The sequence below is a fragment of the Ammodytes marinus genome (assembly GCF_949987685.1).
Source record: "Ammodytes marinus genome assembly, chromosome: 22".
Taxonomy (NCBI): domain Eukaryota; kingdom Metazoa; phylum Chordata; class Actinopteri; order Uranoscopiformes; family Ammodytidae; genus Ammodytes; species Ammodytes marinus.
In genome coordinates this window covers 8,959,162-8,975,808 of record NC_137226.1, presented here as the reverse complement: position 1 = coordinate 8,975,808, position 16,647 = coordinate 8,959,162, and the positions used below count along the sequence as shown (strand labels likewise).

Below are 16,647 nucleotides of genomic sequence, written 5' to 3'. Positions count from 1 at the left end.
CAGGAGGTTTAAGGTCCCCAGGTGCAGCCTGAACCGCAACAAACATTCATTTCTACCTACACTGCGAGGCACACAAAACACATTGGAAATAAGATTGAAATCCACTTTTAATTCACTTAATAGAAGAATAAACTGGCTGAGGCAGGTATTACATCAAATACTATACTATCTGAATTTGGCATCAGAATGTTGAAAAAAGGAAAAACATTTGCTGATTTTCCATCACTGACAGATAACCTAAATCAGTAATCTCATGAGCCACAAACCATGGCAACAAATGTGTATGTGTCCCATGCAGATGAGGAATTTGAGCGTTTCTCCATTTGCTTGTGTTTTGTCTAATGCATGTGGGTTTTCTGAAATTGTAACGCATTATGCTTCTAGGGCCCACCGAACCTCAGAGCAGTCAGCATGAGTCCACAACTCTGTGGGATTACTTCATGCAGTTTAATTATTTAAAAAGTAATAAGTCTTGAGGGATTCATTTTTCTAGGATGTAGTCCATAGAATGGAGCTGTGCTTTGCAGGGGAAGAGGACTGGCCGACACATGGTGGGCAATCATGAAATGGAAAAAAAAAGAAGAAAAAAAAACTGGATTAACATGTGAAACGTGCAAATCAGCTTCACTGTTCCCCCACTACGTGTTGACGTCACCGTTTCACTACGGCTCCGCCTCTGATGATGCTGATCCCCCCTTGCATCAGCACCATTTCTGCTGTCCTCACAACGTAGAGAGAGAGATAGAGAGAGAGAGAGAGCGAGGGAGGGAGGGAGGGAGGGAGAGAGAGAGAGACTACCCAACCCCGGCAGAAGCAGTTGAGGCGTCAGACGGCCGCCACAGCATCCCGGTATACGCAACGTTCACAGGGCCTCATCGACGGTTTGCAGCGCCAGAAAAAACAGAAGAAGAAAAAAACAGCTGAAGAACACGTCAACAACATAGCCGGGGCACACACGGCCACAAACACTATCAGTAATGGAGAGCCTGCTGGATAACCCCATGAAAGCCGTGCTTTACCTGAAGGAGCTCACCACCATCGTCCAGAACCAGCAGAGTCTGATCCAGACGCAGCGCCAGCGCATCGACGAGCTCGAGCGGAAGGTGGAGGACCTGATCGGGGAGAACCGACACCTGCGCGACCCCCATCACTACGTGCAGCAGCCGCCGCCGCAGCAGCCCGCTCCACCACCACAACAGCAACATCACCACCACCAACACCACCACCCACACCCGACTCACCACCGCAGCATCAGTCCCCAGGCGCCGCCACCGGCCCCGGTCCAGCAGCACCTCCATCACCCACACCCAGGGAGCAACAAGGCGGCTGCTGCTGCGGCTCACCTCGGCCAGCAGCAGGCGCAGCAGCAGCAAACGCCGCCACCGCCGCAGCAGATTCCCGGTCTATCGGCCCAGCCTCAGCCTCAGCCTCAGCACCACCAGACCCCGGTCCCTCCTCCTGCCGCGCCGCCGTCCGCCCACCACCAACACCACCACCACCCGCAGCAGCTGCAGCTCGTCCCCACCTCACCGCAGTCGCCCAAAGCGAGCCCGGACCCCGTCGAGGAGGACAAGAGGAACACGGCCTGCTGCAAGTCCCTGGTGCCGCAGACTCCCACCACTCTCTGCCGCTCGGTCGGATTGGCCAGGAAAGCAGAGTAAGTAGCCTGAATATCATGCTCTGTGTGCAAAGAAAATACAAAAAAAATAAGAACATTTTCAATCCTAACGAGAGAATTACAATAAGCAGATTTTACAGATAAAACATTGGCTATCTTTAAATAGAATAGGCTACACTTAAAGCTTCTGGTTATGTAGGCTATCTCACTAACATAGCCTAAGCCTTCTCATAAAACACACATAAAATACTTCACTATTAAATCCACTGACCCTAATAAGATTTCGCAGAGCACTCCAGCTCAATATCTCCTCCATATATAGCAAATGTGTTTGGCCAGAAAACAATGTGATCTAAGGCCAAAATCATGTTACTATCACCAAAGGGGGGGTCTCAGCCGAGATTCTTGAAACGTTTCTCGAGGGTGGCCATTGAGGAAACACAGGAAGATAGATATTTTTAAGAAGTAGTCACACAAAGACACCGCAGACACCTGTGTGAGCCCTGTGCCGGATTGCTCACGATTTGCCTTTGATTAACTTCGCATCTCCCCGACAAGCTAAGGCTTAATTTTCTGACAGGTAATTCAAGCTCGTCCTGTATTTTCACATGATTCTCTGGGTTTTGGCCTTGTGAAATCAATTGCACACTTAATGGATATTGATTTTGAGGACCCCGGGCTGGCATTTCAACAGTGGGTGGCTTTTTCATTCTGCACCAAGGTATACGTTAACCACTCTGTTGGGACTAAACACTAGAGATACAGTTATTCTGTATCTGTATTCGGCTTGTAAACGGAACACAAGTTGGGTGTTGGACAATGCACTTCACTTGTCTTGTCCTTTTAGATTTGTTGCCCCATTCCAGGTGAGGCTCTCTCTATTTTGACTGTGGTCTCTTGTGTTTAACACACTTTGAATGTGGAATGAGCTGAGCATCTGTTTACTAGGCTCGGCTGAGGTAGCAGCAGTTCACAGGTGCAGTGAGATCGTGGCACATTTTCAAAAAAGGCAAAGCGCCAACTCCTCCAGGCATTTCACTGACTTTGAGACAAAAGCCTTTTTTCATATCGTCACACACCTCAATCCAGGTTTGACTATAGCCCCCTGTTCCTCATTAAGACACAAGCTGAAAGATCTTACACAGTGAGCAACATATCTGGGGGGAAATAAAGCAAAGGCAGATAAAAAATAAGCTTATAAATTACAGCCATGAGGCTAAAAATGTTGTGAGTCAGTGGCGTATTTCGATTTATCTTTCAAGCTCAATTTTAAGCGACAAATAAGCAACATATCCCAGTTGCAGTTTTCAATTCCGAGGAGTTGCTATATGTTTCTTGAAGTCATGAACTTGAATTATTTTTTGACCAAACGATCAATCAATTTATTGAGAAAATAATCGGCAGACAATCGCTAGATGCAAGTCTAACGGTTGCTTGCAAGTATGAGGCTAGGTAGGGTGAAGAGCACCAGGATCAACTGCCATATTATGTTTTTTTATTGTTGGCATATAAATTAGGGTCCAGGTATTAAATCATATCACAAGTTATACAGCTAGGATAACACTTGAAATTGTAAAACGAGTCTTTAGTGGCTCTCTTTATTGAGGGTCTCTAAATTTAAGTATTCATGAAACTTTAAATTGTTCATGTTTTCTTTTGTCCTGTAGTATTGAAGTAGATTTCTCAAAGCTTAGATGACAGCGATAAACAGAAAAAAAAAACATTCCACGTCAAAAAGAAAATGGATTAAATTAATAGAAATATAAAATACAAATCAGTACTTGTTCGTACACATCCACACTGCACATTTTCCCCTTTTCTTCTTTGAAAAACTGCAAGTCCAGCCACCAAGATTTGGACTCAAGATTGTTTTTTTTAAAGCTATGTTATGGGGTCATTGTCTTGCTGGAAAAAAAACTTCCTTGAAGGTTTCTTCACGGTCACCCTCCAGCATCCCCACTTTAAACCCCTTTGGATCCTATGTCGTAAAACCACAACACACGCAATCTTCTATTCTTATCCGCACTACATGTGCCTCAGAACCATCCACGGGTGCAGAGTGTTCTCTGCTTGCAACTATCAAGGTCAAACGAATTGCCTCTGCACCGCGCTGAGCCCCATCTGTTCCACCCGGTTGCTTTTTCATTGTTTCTTTTAAACCAGATTGATTTATCGTGCCATTAGGACATAATTCCCAAAGAGCATGGATCAGAAATGGTATGCATTAGCGTGGATGGACACTGGAGAAAACCACAACTGCTTTTACATGGTTTCACCTTGACAAACGCACACGTAAAACATCTCAAGATAGGAGTTGTACAAGATTCATTTTCGAGGGGAGGGGGGATTCAAACTTGTGGGCTCGTTCGTGATTTACCAACCATGCCCCAGTTTACAGTTCTGCAAAATGATGAACAATGAGAGAGAGAGAGTTGACAGCATACTGTACACTATCATACCCTAATGTAAAAGCAGTGATACATGAAAGGCAGTAAACGTGAACGAGCATTGTAATATCCACTTATGGCATCGATCCAGTCCGACAAGATGGCGTATTGCTGTGCTGTCAACACTGCAGGGGACGTAATATATTACTATAAACGAGGGGATGTCAGGGACATGTCACAAATGTACTAATAAGGGGTTTGTGTGTCTTCATATTTATGCACAATATTCCTTTGGCCAAATGATACCAAGTTCTGATAATGTCTTTCACTTGACCGGCTTCTGGAAGAGATAGCGTTATGCTAACTTGTGTCTTCTTCACAGCCTGTCTCATCTTAAAGGATGAATTTGGATTTGGGGAATTATGATTTTTTGCCTTTTTTTGCCCAGAGTTAGATGAGAAGATTAACACCACTTTAATGCCTGTGTTACTGTAAATATTAAGGTACCGCTAGTAGCTGGCTAAGTTAGCTTTAACTGAACAAGAAAACCCACAAATTGTCTTTAACATAACACCCTGTTTAAAAAAACAATGTCATCTTTTCTTCCTTTTTTGCTTGGATTAAATGACAAATTTATGTCGGTTTAATTGGTGAGCTTCAGAGGTATCAGTGGGGTAACTGTTACTCATGGACAGTGGCAGGTTACCTGATTCCCCACATTTCCAGTGTTGTTGTTGTGCTAATTTAATCTGTCTGCTAGCAATATCTTTTTAAGAGTGGTATTGGTAAGTGTAACAAAAAGTTATTTAAAAAGGATACATCTTCGCACCTTTGTATTCTACTACAATCTGAACAAGTGGCTAGGTGATTCTAGGCTTGTAGGATGTCTTCTTCAAGAAAGACAAGGTTATATTCCGCCTCCCTTTCATAAAACATGCATGACTTTCTTATTTTGGAAGCAACGATATGCCTCATAACTTTCCAGATTGGTTGTCTGAGACTTTATTATCAGTGAAATGGCTAAAATATATATTATATACAATGCATGTTATCTAAGGCCATTTCTTTACATCATTCTACCATTCCTTGATAATCTAAGGCAGAGGTGTGATCACCACGTTAAACCCGTGTGAGGTTTGAAAGGCTGTGTAACCACTTCATTTACGTCCCCCAAATCTCTTAAGAAAATGACAGCCTGTTGTCGCATACTGCTGCTAACTCTGGTTCATTGAAAAGTCACGCCGATGATTCACAAGGGACTAAGAATAATTACATGGCTAGGATCTTGTGTTAATTAGTGAAGTAAGGGAAGCAAGCAAGCAAGTAAATAAATAGTCCCTGAATATTGAGGTGTAGGTTACTGGAATTCCAATTAAACCACCACCTCCCCCGCTCATGTATGATTTTTAACTTGATTGGATGGAAGCAGAAAAATGCATATGCAGAAAAATTTTAAATGTAAATGCTCGCTCGCTCTCTCACTCAGGTCATGTATCTCTCTTTTCTTCCAGTGGCATCATTTAAATAATGCAAATGTAAAGGCTGCCTTCAGCTTGGAACAGTGAGTGCTGTTGAGAAAGTTGTCGCCGTCCCTGGCAGACTTGTCACTCGTGCACGGTGTGAGCTCAAACTTCTCGTGACGGAGAATTCTGAAGTGTTGCAATTGTGTTGCTCAGCCTGTGAAAGATTTCTTCAGGGAGGGGGGGGGGGGCTTGTGTGTGATCTGAGGGAAGCCTTCAGCAACCCTGTCTGCACTGCTTTCTTCCTCCCCTCGCTTGTCATCTGCGCCACCCACTCTCTCCACGTCCATTGTTCGTCATCTAATTTTCTCCCCATCTTCCGACTCCTTATTCCCAGCATACAAATGATATCCTTGTCCTAACCCTACCTCATTACTCCAGCTCCATCCTTGGCTTGTCCTTGTCTCTACTCCCCCCTTCATCAAAAAACTCACTGTGTATTTTCTAATCTCTTCTCCTCTGCCGTCCCATTCTCCCTGTTCTAATTTCTTCTAATCAGCGGGCTTAAGCTATACAGTAGCCACCTCAGCAGCAGTCTGGATTAGTATTCAGTCCCATCCTCCCACATCCACCTATTTAAAGCTATAGTGCATAACTTCTGTTGCCCCCCATGAGGAATTCTGAGTAATTACAGCAACACTGTTGGCGCATCTCAACTGTACATGAGTTTAGCCGCCGGTGATTGCACATGGATTTTTATACCTTCTGCTTTAGGCTACATCCAGTTTTTTTTACTTAGCAGTAGGCTGCTGGGCTCCTGTGCCAGTGGGGGGGGGGGGGGGGGGGGGAGGGGAGGCGACACCAGTTTGTAAACGCTGCATAGTGAGAGATACAGCAAGAGTTTTGTGGAGCTGGAGGCTTAAACAACTCTGTGTCAACTCGTTTGGCGACGGCTTGAACGTAACCGCCATTCATTCATATGAAAAAGTTACGCACTGTAGCTTTAATCCAGGTGCTTCCTGGGCTGAAGCGTTCAGTCCACCCTGCCCTCTGGTTCTCTGTATAAACTATACGCTCGTGAGGCGTTAAGTGTAGGTGTGTGTACTGTTTTCAGAGTGTGAAGGTTAAAACTTGTGTGCAAGAGGTAGTCGAAAAGAGTGACAACACGCTTGGAAAAGGATGGTGTGCTTGCGTGCTTAGAATCTTGTGTGTGTGTGATAGACAGCGATCCTTTTTGCCTGAGGTGGAATTCCCAGGGTCCTCATACAGCTCCAGGTGCCGCCCTGCTGCTTCCCCCTACATCCCACACACACACACACACACACACACACTTGCAGATATATTACGCCATTGCTCTTACACATGAAACACTCAGCCACGTACACAAGGAGTGCCATCTCCTCCAATACGCTGGGATGTACCGATAGCACTCAGTAATGAAGGAAAGGGAAAAAAGGGTGGAGGGTTTCAGCACACACACACACACACACACACACACACACACACACACACACACACACACACACACACACACACACACACACACACACACACACACACACACACACACACACACACACACACACACACACACACACACACACACACACACACACACACACACAGATACATTCCTGAGTATTCATGCTGTATGCCTGCTTGATGCTGCAGTCTCTACTTGTTCTGATGCACTCAGATCAATGAGGCTGGAGCTTTGTCAGCACATGTTCAACCAGCTATGCTAACTAACCATGCTGGCCTTGATCTCCAGGTACTCTATCTTTATCTTAAAAACAAGATATCTCCCATCGCAATATTTCTTTTCTTTTATCTATCTTTTTCTTTCAGATATAATATACTGGTTTTATTTTGTGTATGGGAGCAACAGCTTCAAAGTTTAACCTCAGAGCTGCAATCACCTGTGTTAACAGGCCCTGGCAGGTGCTGCGCATTAGTGTGTGGCCTACAGTGGGAGGGATTAAGAGACAAGTCGATCGGGGACTGATGGATGCAACAGATTTATCGATCAACTCAACTTGCTCTATCTCTCTCTCTCTTATTTTGGTATGTTTCCTTCCTGCTCCTATTACTTGATAGTTGTAACTTCCTCCCTGCTGTTTAGTTCTCTTACACTTCTTCCTTCCCTTCGGCCCCGAACAAGGAATCACGATCTGCTCTGTTATGACAGGGCGGCTTGGGCCTCGACTGCCGGCGGAATCCAAATCATGAATATCACATTTGGTGCGTAGTGCTTTTAAATTGCTTCATTTTCTCAGAGGATGTAGCTGATGGTGTGATTCCTGACTCCCCCCTGGTGGAGTATTAGCTTTTTTCATTGCACAAGTTGAGCAAGAGACAGTCCCAGTTGTCCATCCAGTCGTGTGTGTGTTCACGTGTGTTAGAGAGTGTGTTTGTGCATTTAAAGGACAGGAGAATAGCTGCAGGATATATGGGATCGTTTTCTGTCTTTTTCATGTATGCATAGGTTTTAAACTTGTTTGGTAATCTGGCTTGGGCTATGGCTAACATGAAACACCTTTGTCGGACTGAGGCGTTGCTTTGATTTAGTGAACATGTAACCATAACTAAATAAGATTGTGCAGATGATAAAAAAAAAGTTTATCAAATGGTGTTAAATTCTAATAAGAATGAGCAGAGCAGGATTGCCCACCAAACCTGAGGAAATTCTTTATCTCTTAATCAGAAATTCAAACCCTCTCTTGATTTTCCAGATATTTTAAGCAAACTTGAGGCCTATACATCCCTTGCAAAACACATATTTGTTTACGTCTCAATGTAATAATACTTAAGACAACAAAAGGATTTCTGTGGGATGATTACGAAGAATGTGCTATGAACTGCGGATTCAAAGACACAGTGACAGACAGGCTAAATAATTAGACAGATTAAAGAGCGTAGCAGGAACAGAATCATTTCCCAAAACGTGCTGACAAGCCCCCACAGGGCCCAGTGAGGAGTCCAGACGTTGCCCCATTTTTCTCCACTACTTGGCTGAAATGCAAAACAGTTTCGTCCCGGTGTCCTCTTGTCTCCAAAATCAATCAAAATGACAGAGTTGGCTCGACCATGGCTCTCTCATTGAACACGACTCCCAACTGGCAGAGCCTGATCACTTGCTGACTCAACCCGAAAAGACAGACGCGTCCAAGACACTTGCAGATGGCTCGCGTGACTTCATCTTCTCCATGTAAATATTGGACACGCACATTTACCGCCCCGCGTGGAATTTGAATATGTTTATCCCGTTAGTCATGTTGCACTAGCTGCATAGTGACGCCTCCCTCATGGCTGCAGGTGAATTATTCACACATCTGATTGATGCATTTTAATTTATTCTTCTACATGCAAATGAACACTAGGCCCTAATGAGTAATCAGCAGAGTGTGTGTCATTAGTATGCAATCTACATATTTTAGTTTTGTGGTTGCGAATAGCACTGTCATCAGCGTTGTCATCTGGCGTCACTCAACTTAATTGCACAATGAAAGTGAATCATGTGATTAAATAATGGAAGCTTTCCCCCCCATACATCCCGTTTTATACTTTATACATCCTTACAGTTTTGTCACTTTTATTCTGACAGAAATGACAAGACAACAAGTATTAGCAAAATAAATGTTTCATTTCGTATTTTTAATTTAACTTTTTGTTTTACATTAAAGGGAAGCTTTGGTGGAAAAATACAGTTTCATAATTCAAGGAAGTGGCTCCTGTAACAGTCACTTATCAACATGACAGTTTAGTGACTGCACCATATTTCATCCTGGAAATAGGAAAAAACACTATAGCACTTGCTAATAACCCCCCTCGTAGCACACTGTTCTAATGACTCGGCAATGCATCACAACCCTTTTTAACTTCCCACAAAAACCATGCTATTAGCTGCTAGTTAGCAGCTGCAAACGTTAAATGGTGTTGTGTTGTATTGAAGCAGATGTGTTGTCCACGGACTAACTGTTAGGGACGTCTTGAAAAAGTGTGCATTATTCCTCCAGAGTTTTTCCCTCTGACATGGTGAGATTCTTCCAGGAAGGATAATGCTGACGTCGGTCAGTGAGCTAATGAACTCTGCAGCTCTGGGGAAAGGCATCTTTTCAAAGAAGGAACCATGTGCAGTTATGGAATAATATCCACCCATCTGTCGCATAGATTTCACCTCCTTAGAGCTTAGCGCTGGAAATCCTTCCTCGGACAATCCTAATTGTTTTGCACCATGTGTAGCAGTGTGCATCTGTGCGTGTATTATTTGTGTGTGTCCAACGAAGGTTGAGGCGAGTGGTTAAGTTATGGGCTTGTGTTAGAGGTGAATATTTTGAGTCAATTTATCTGGTTGTTGTGATACATATTGCCGACTAATAGCGTGATTTGATATTTTCTAGTATTTTCTAACTACAATCCTGTGTTTGTGGTCTACATATGAAATACAAATATATCTTATTTGATATTATAAATATAAAGTGTGACCACAAAGTCATTTTGTTTCTAGAATAATGAACTTGCTTGATCAGAAAAGCCAACTTTTAGGGAAACTTAGGGAGCATTTTATAGAAAACAAAAAAAACACCAATTTTGTTTTCATTTGTTAACAAATTATATGAACAGTAGAATCTACTTATCTTGTGTGCTTGTTTGGTCGATTCTCAATTAAACGTTATTCATTTAATACACAGTTGAGTAAATCTACTCACAGTCATCATTAAATGTACTGGAATTATGTAAACTCATATACACTTTCACTTGCTACAGTTTGTAATCTAATTACGGCAGTTATAATTAAATCCCCGCTCTTGAGATTTCGATATAAAAGTGATGAATTGTTTTGGCCCTATAGCTCATGTTCGAACAGCAACAGGTTTCTCTCATGCAAAGATATGGTTGAGGTTTTTTTTATGTGTATTTGTGAATTATTTATAGTTTACAGGCTACATATTGCTTTGCTTTTCATAAGCAATATTATGTATGCATTATATTCATATGCTGACACTTTAACTAAGTATTACTTGGTGTGATTTGTTGGCCATTGCTTTTTTTATCCAACACAATCTCCATGTCCGCCGTCGCAATTTACACTCAAACAAACACTTGTGCGGGGGCCCGTGCACAGACACACACTTGCCCAGGGAAATGTCAGGTATGGTTAACTTTACGACCCAGAGTAATGTTCAAAGCCATCCACCTAAGGCTGTCAGGCATTTGCAGAGCTGATCAGAACAGGCACGGCGTGTCCAACTAGCTTGCTTGGTCTTCTCAAAACATCACACAAAGCCTCGACCATAATTTATTGGACTGTGCAAGAGAAAAACCTCTACTTGCCACTAAGCCAGCCTCATTCTCAATCATTAATTTGCTATTCTCCCTCCTGTGGACTCACTACTGTTTTGTCCTCCAATTACCAACATATACTGTATATGAGTCATATGTTTATATTAATTGCATGTTTTTTTGTTGTTGCAGTTCTTGTTGCATAAGATTATAGAGGCGTGGGGGTTGTTACCTTGAATTAATTGCCTGGTTGAATACAGAATACATTTGACTGACCTACATGTTTGGGTGCTCGTGCATACAATATTCGCAAGTCTGTGCGCCTCATTGATTGGTGGGATACTCGTGGCATTTAATAAGCAATTGGGGTTTGCTTTGTTGTATTTCGTCCTCATGTTCAGCCACCCAATAAGTAAACATCTTGCCCTTCTCATGCACTGTGGTTACGTCATTAACAGCCAGTCTGTCAAGCCCTTGATGCCAGGATTACATCATCAGGTACGCAGTGTCAAGGCAGCAGTATAAACTTCAAATCTTAAAAGAAGCAAATTAGATGAATAAGACAGGGTATGTGAATGAGTCATACTTGTGGGAACTGCGTGTTAAAATGTAATTGTATGCGGACGATGTGGTGGAAAATCAGCATTGTTCTTTGAGTGTCATCCCTCCTCTGCCTACATAGCTTCTTCTCTTTTCTTCTTACTTGTTTCAAAACAATTTTTCTTCTGCACAAACTGTGTGCGGCTGCCGAAGCTGATCTGGCTGATGGGATTTTCCTGGTCAGCCCAAGGCCCTGCACTCACACATGACAACCACGTTCAGTTTGATTGCTGTCAAGCATCGGCGCCAAGCGTGGAAGATATCTGTGAAATTTGACCCACTGCCAAGTCCTCAGCAGATGGCCCTGCGGCAAAATGGGAGCGTGATGCCCAATATGAGCTGCTAAAAATGGCTCGATAGTGGAGGGCACCAGCTGGAGATCGGATGAAAACAATGGGGACAACTTCTGCTTTCTTGGGGAAATGATTAACAGCTGAAATGGGGTCATCCCAATATTCCCAGGGCTCGCAGGACTGTACATAGTGACGTGTTTCTTTAGTTCTATTCAGGGATGTACAAATATTTGATTTCTCACTGTTTTTTTTTCAATCAATCAGCTGCAGTACAGATAGGATTTTTCTACAGTATAATTGTAGCTTCTAGACTTCAACCTCTGTCAACCTTGGTCTATATGAGGCACAGGTCCCTCCCTTGTCCTTGCTTTTGCCTTCTGTCTTTCAAAAGGCTTGTCTTTAAAGTTTTATTGTAGGAGGACCCACAGTTTGGAGTTAAGCTAAAGAAGTGTGGACAATTATGCGAGTAGTAAACACTTGGCATTTACCTTTTGACATTTGACATGGTTTATAATATAATTTTTCTTCTATGGAACATGTGTAGCTGCTGAACATGTCACGCTGCCGATGTTAGTCATATACAGATACAATTTTCGACTGGCTCTAATGATGCTCTTAGGAACATTATGACTGATCGCTTATCCTTGTCTTTGGAACTGAAGCTCATGTGCTGCCCCAGATCATTACGTTGTTACAACTGTGATCTCAAGAGGTGGTGAGGCTTGCTTTGTTCGATCAGGCACGATGCAGCAGAAATGGGTTGTGAACTGATTTCATATTTAAAGAAGTGTCAAGTGCCGCAGTGGAATCAAGTAGGCCACAATGACTCAGAGAAAGTGTGAACAACGCTCCAATGTGGAAGCTTCCATGACCACGTCAGTAGTTTTTTTTTGGATTGAATACAGCGAATTCCCCCCCCCCCCCTCATTCCTTTGTTTGCCTCTCTCCTGGGAAAAGTAGTCGTGTTCTCTCGTCCATCTTCAGCTCTCTCAGTTTCACTTGCAGAAGGCGAACCTAAGCCTCATGGGATGGCCCAAGAGACTATGCTGACGTCAACCTTTCAAAGAAGCTTTTTTTCTATTTTTAAATTCACTCTGTGTGTGTGTGTGTGTGTGTGTGTGTGTGTGTGTGTGTGTGTGTGTGTGTGTGTGTGTGTGTGTGTGTGTGTGTGTGTGTGTGTGTGTGTGTGTGTGTGTGTGTGTGTGTGTGTGTGTGTGTGTGTGTGTGTGTGTGTGTGTGTGTGCGTGTGCATGCTTTAACACAAGACAATTTCTAGGTGTGTATCCGTGTGGAAGATTGGTGCAGTGCTCATACAGGAAGAAGTCTCGAAAGATTCAGTTTCAGGGATAGTTTTCTGCAAGTAATCCACTCTTCGATCATGTTTAATACATCGTTCCAAACTCACTGAAATATGCACACACCACCACGAAGCACTCTCAGCCTGTAGTGATAAACTAGCACTTACAGTGACTGCCAATTTGCCAAATGGAAGTGAAGTATTACAAATACATTTTGGGGCGTCTTTTTAAATTTGATTTTGCCAATCAAAGGGCTTCGGGTAATACTGCATATACCAGTCAGGTGTCTTTTTCTCTTTTTACTTCCTCCAGGCATGCAATACATCTCCAGTTAAACCAGCTACGAGTAACTTTTAAATATCTTTAAAACAGCCTAATTTTTCCTCTCATAATCATAAATGACCTTCAACAGCAAACAAGACCATCAGTGCAAAGACAGCCATTTTAATATAGTTTTTATTACTGCATTTGGTCTGGTCGCATACCCAGTCCGATTTTTGGCTTGCGCATGCAGGCTCTATTGGTCGCAGATTTCAGTGTAGCGCAGCAACGTGATTTCAGTAGCCTATCCCTCCAGGTGAGGGAAGTGGAGCAGAAGGCTTGTTTGAGACAGTTATTTGTCGTCATAATGGCTGATAACAGGGCTGAATCATCAAAGAAAAAAAGAAAATTCAATGAAGAAAAGCTAAAAGGGAGAGTGACAGATGGGCGGGAGGAGGGCGTTAGTGTAATAACTAGTCCTACAGTTAATACCCTAAATGAATGAGCGGTACGGAAAAAGGTTTACTTTGCTTCATCATCATCAGATGACCATTATTCATCTGAAATACAACATAAACACATAACCTCATCGTGATCCATACTGCCGTCTCTCGCTTCATTCGCTTTCTGTGAGGACACGGAATCTTTCAGCTGCGTGAGAGTGGTTAGTGACACTGCATCAACTCATTGCAATCAGGTGTGTGTGGCACTGACTGGCATTAGTTGATGAAGTGTCACTAACCACTCTCACGGAGCCGAAAAGAGTCCGTGCCCTCACACTTTCAACACACGGACATGCACTATACTGCATCCTAATCATTTGACACTAGCACGGCCGGCACAAGCTAGAAAACAGCTTTACGACAGCTGGCGTCGTAAAAATACTACCGCTTTTGTCCAAAGGGGCCGCCAACCGCCAACGTTACTCGTAGCCACTTTAAATATATTCTTTTTAAATAATTTATTTTACCCACCTTACTATAATAACATATACATGTTTTTCTTTCTTTCTCTTTCTGAAGCCCACTCTTTATTTGACTTTGACCTTGACCATGCAAAATGCAGTTATTGCATTAAAGCAAACATGTAAATGAAATGCAGAAAAAAGTACCTCAGCTGTGTATCGCTGTTTTGAATCTGTTTGCTTCCTCCAAGGTCAATTGTATTTGTGTTTACTGTGTTTTGGCCTTGAGGGGCAGACTCTTAATACTGCATAGTATGTGTTTTTTTTTCCACCAGCGAACATGTTCACAGCTATTTTGTTCCCTGACTGCCAAGGAAATGGTCTGTGAAAAACTAATCCGTCAAGTATTGCAAGCTTTGACCCCCCCCCCCCCCCCCCGCTCTCTCTCTCTCTCTCTCCATCCCAATGCTTCAAATTGTATCACTTCACTGTGCACAGATCTTTTCCTGCCTTGAGCCCAGTTGAATCAGCTGGGGAGCTATTGACACAGTAAGGCTGAATGCAGCACAAAGGAGACACATTAGACACACGCGAGAAGTTAAAACAAAACACAATGAAACCGCGGCGCGCAGATTACACTCTCCCTCAAACAGACCCAATGTGTGTGGAGAGCTTATAAAAGCTTATAGATTTTTCATAGGTGGTATTAGCGAGTTTAGGCCAATAGGGGGGCTGAGTCAGTGGTGTGGAATATCTGAAAGCAGGTCATGCAAGTTCAGTTTAATCTTCGGCGTGAGTGTTGATCAAACAGCAGCACTGTTTCCAAGGAGGTGTCTGTGAGGAAATGGGTTTAGGAGGCTCTGGAAGGTTGGAATTCATATGCTGCAGAAGGAATTCAACTACAAAATGTCGTACGTAATCCTTAACAGGGAAATGGATTGATCGCGGAGATTATTTAGAAAATGATGGCACCACCTCTCCTTCATATCAGTGCAACTTGTTTCTTGCATGAACAGATTCTTGATATACAGAAAGTCACAATAGTTGATTTGGTCGGCTTTCTCTGCAGTGCAGTGTTGCCTATTAATGATACCAAGTGTCAAATGTATTGTTTTTTTTATGAGAACGGACTTGGTAGAAATGGAATATATAATATTCATAAGAATGTTTTAATTGGTGTATAATCACTTGAAAATTAAAGTTTTTTTATAATCTCACCACTATATATATTCCGCTTAATACACCAATATTACACACTGTACCATTTATAAATAGGGTCCTCTTGAAAAACCAAAATTTAAAAAAAAATACTTGAGTTTGCTGAATTTGGATATGTGTCAGTAACAGCCATGTCTTGTGCATTGTCCACAAGTGTCTCATTATCAGAGGCAACTAACCCCTGCTTCACCTCTCCCTCTCTGCTTAAAATGCTGCATTGATTCAATTCAGATGGGCTGCTCTACTTATTATTTCTCCCAACGCCTTTGACAAGATAAGGACGACTCAGCAAGTCTGGAGTGGTTCACATTATGCCGACATTATTCACACACTCATCGGTCAGCACTCCAAATCAGAGGCACGTCTCGAGTGAGAGGCTTGGACCGGGAGGATGATGCATCGTAGGCCAATCTCACAGGCCGCCATTTTGGGAGCAAATAATGATCTTTCTTTCCACCTTTTTGGAATTTTTCGTATTACATGTTATTAGAAATCTCATCACAGTTCTGACTATTATTTGGCACCTCTAATATTTACAAAGTTTCTGCAACTACTAGAAATACTTCTCTTATAATAAACCAATTACTCCTATTAGGAGTTACCATTGTGTTAACATTTTGGGAAATGCATGTGTTTGTGCAGATGGTGTGTAAAAACAACCAATTGTTTGGTCTATAAAGAAGACAATATGTATCAATATGCAAATATATTTCATTATTAAGTTTGTCATACCCTGATGAATTGCTGTTTTGTCTCCAGCCAGGGTATCACCACTGTGAATGTGATTCACAGACTTTATTAACGTGGACGTTTGCTGTTAATTCTCAGGAAGCAAATAAAACTAGACAATATAAATGCAGTGCCAGTGATTCACATCTATTCCAGACTTTATTATACCTTGTCCTTTGGAATATACACAAACGGGAGCAAGGGTGCTCTGCTGTTTCCAACGCACGCACTAATCTGAGTCCCCTTGGAGAGTTCCTGTGTTCTCGACCTATTAAAAACCGGCCACGGCGGTGTCACGGTCGTTAAGACGAGCACAATTAGAGGAGCCATTAACAATGGGAATTAATTTGCTGTCATACCCTCCCTTGCGCTGTCTTGCTATTGTTGCAGTAACACTTCACACAAACCCTTCCCTTTTTAAGGTATTTCTGGGGGGTTTTCTAAAGCATTTTCAACCTTTTAGAGCCTACAAATACCAGGGTGTTTAAAAATGTACAAATGGGAAGTGTTCTTGAGGTGAACTAGAGGTCATGCTCTTGTCGGAGAAGACATTCAGGTGCTTCCCCCATCTATATGTTTATGTCTCACCTCTCAAC

The 16,647-nt window shown here is 42.7% G+C and overlaps 1 protein-coding gene across 1 annotated transcript in view; it reads left to right on the top strand.

Annotated features, from left to right (window-relative positions):
• Window positions 1-977: 977 nt before the first annotated feature.
• Window positions 978-16,647, top strand: part of iqsec3a (IQ motif and Sec7 domain ArfGEF 3a) — a gene marked incomplete at both ends in the record, with an annotated part of 83,243 nt that continues 67,573 nt past the window's right edge. The window contains one exon of the mRNA XM_080051061.1: window positions 978-1,657. Coding sequence (XP_079907187.1) covers window positions 978-1,657 — 680 coding nt within the window. The remainder of the gene's footprint in view (window positions 1,658-16,647) is intronic.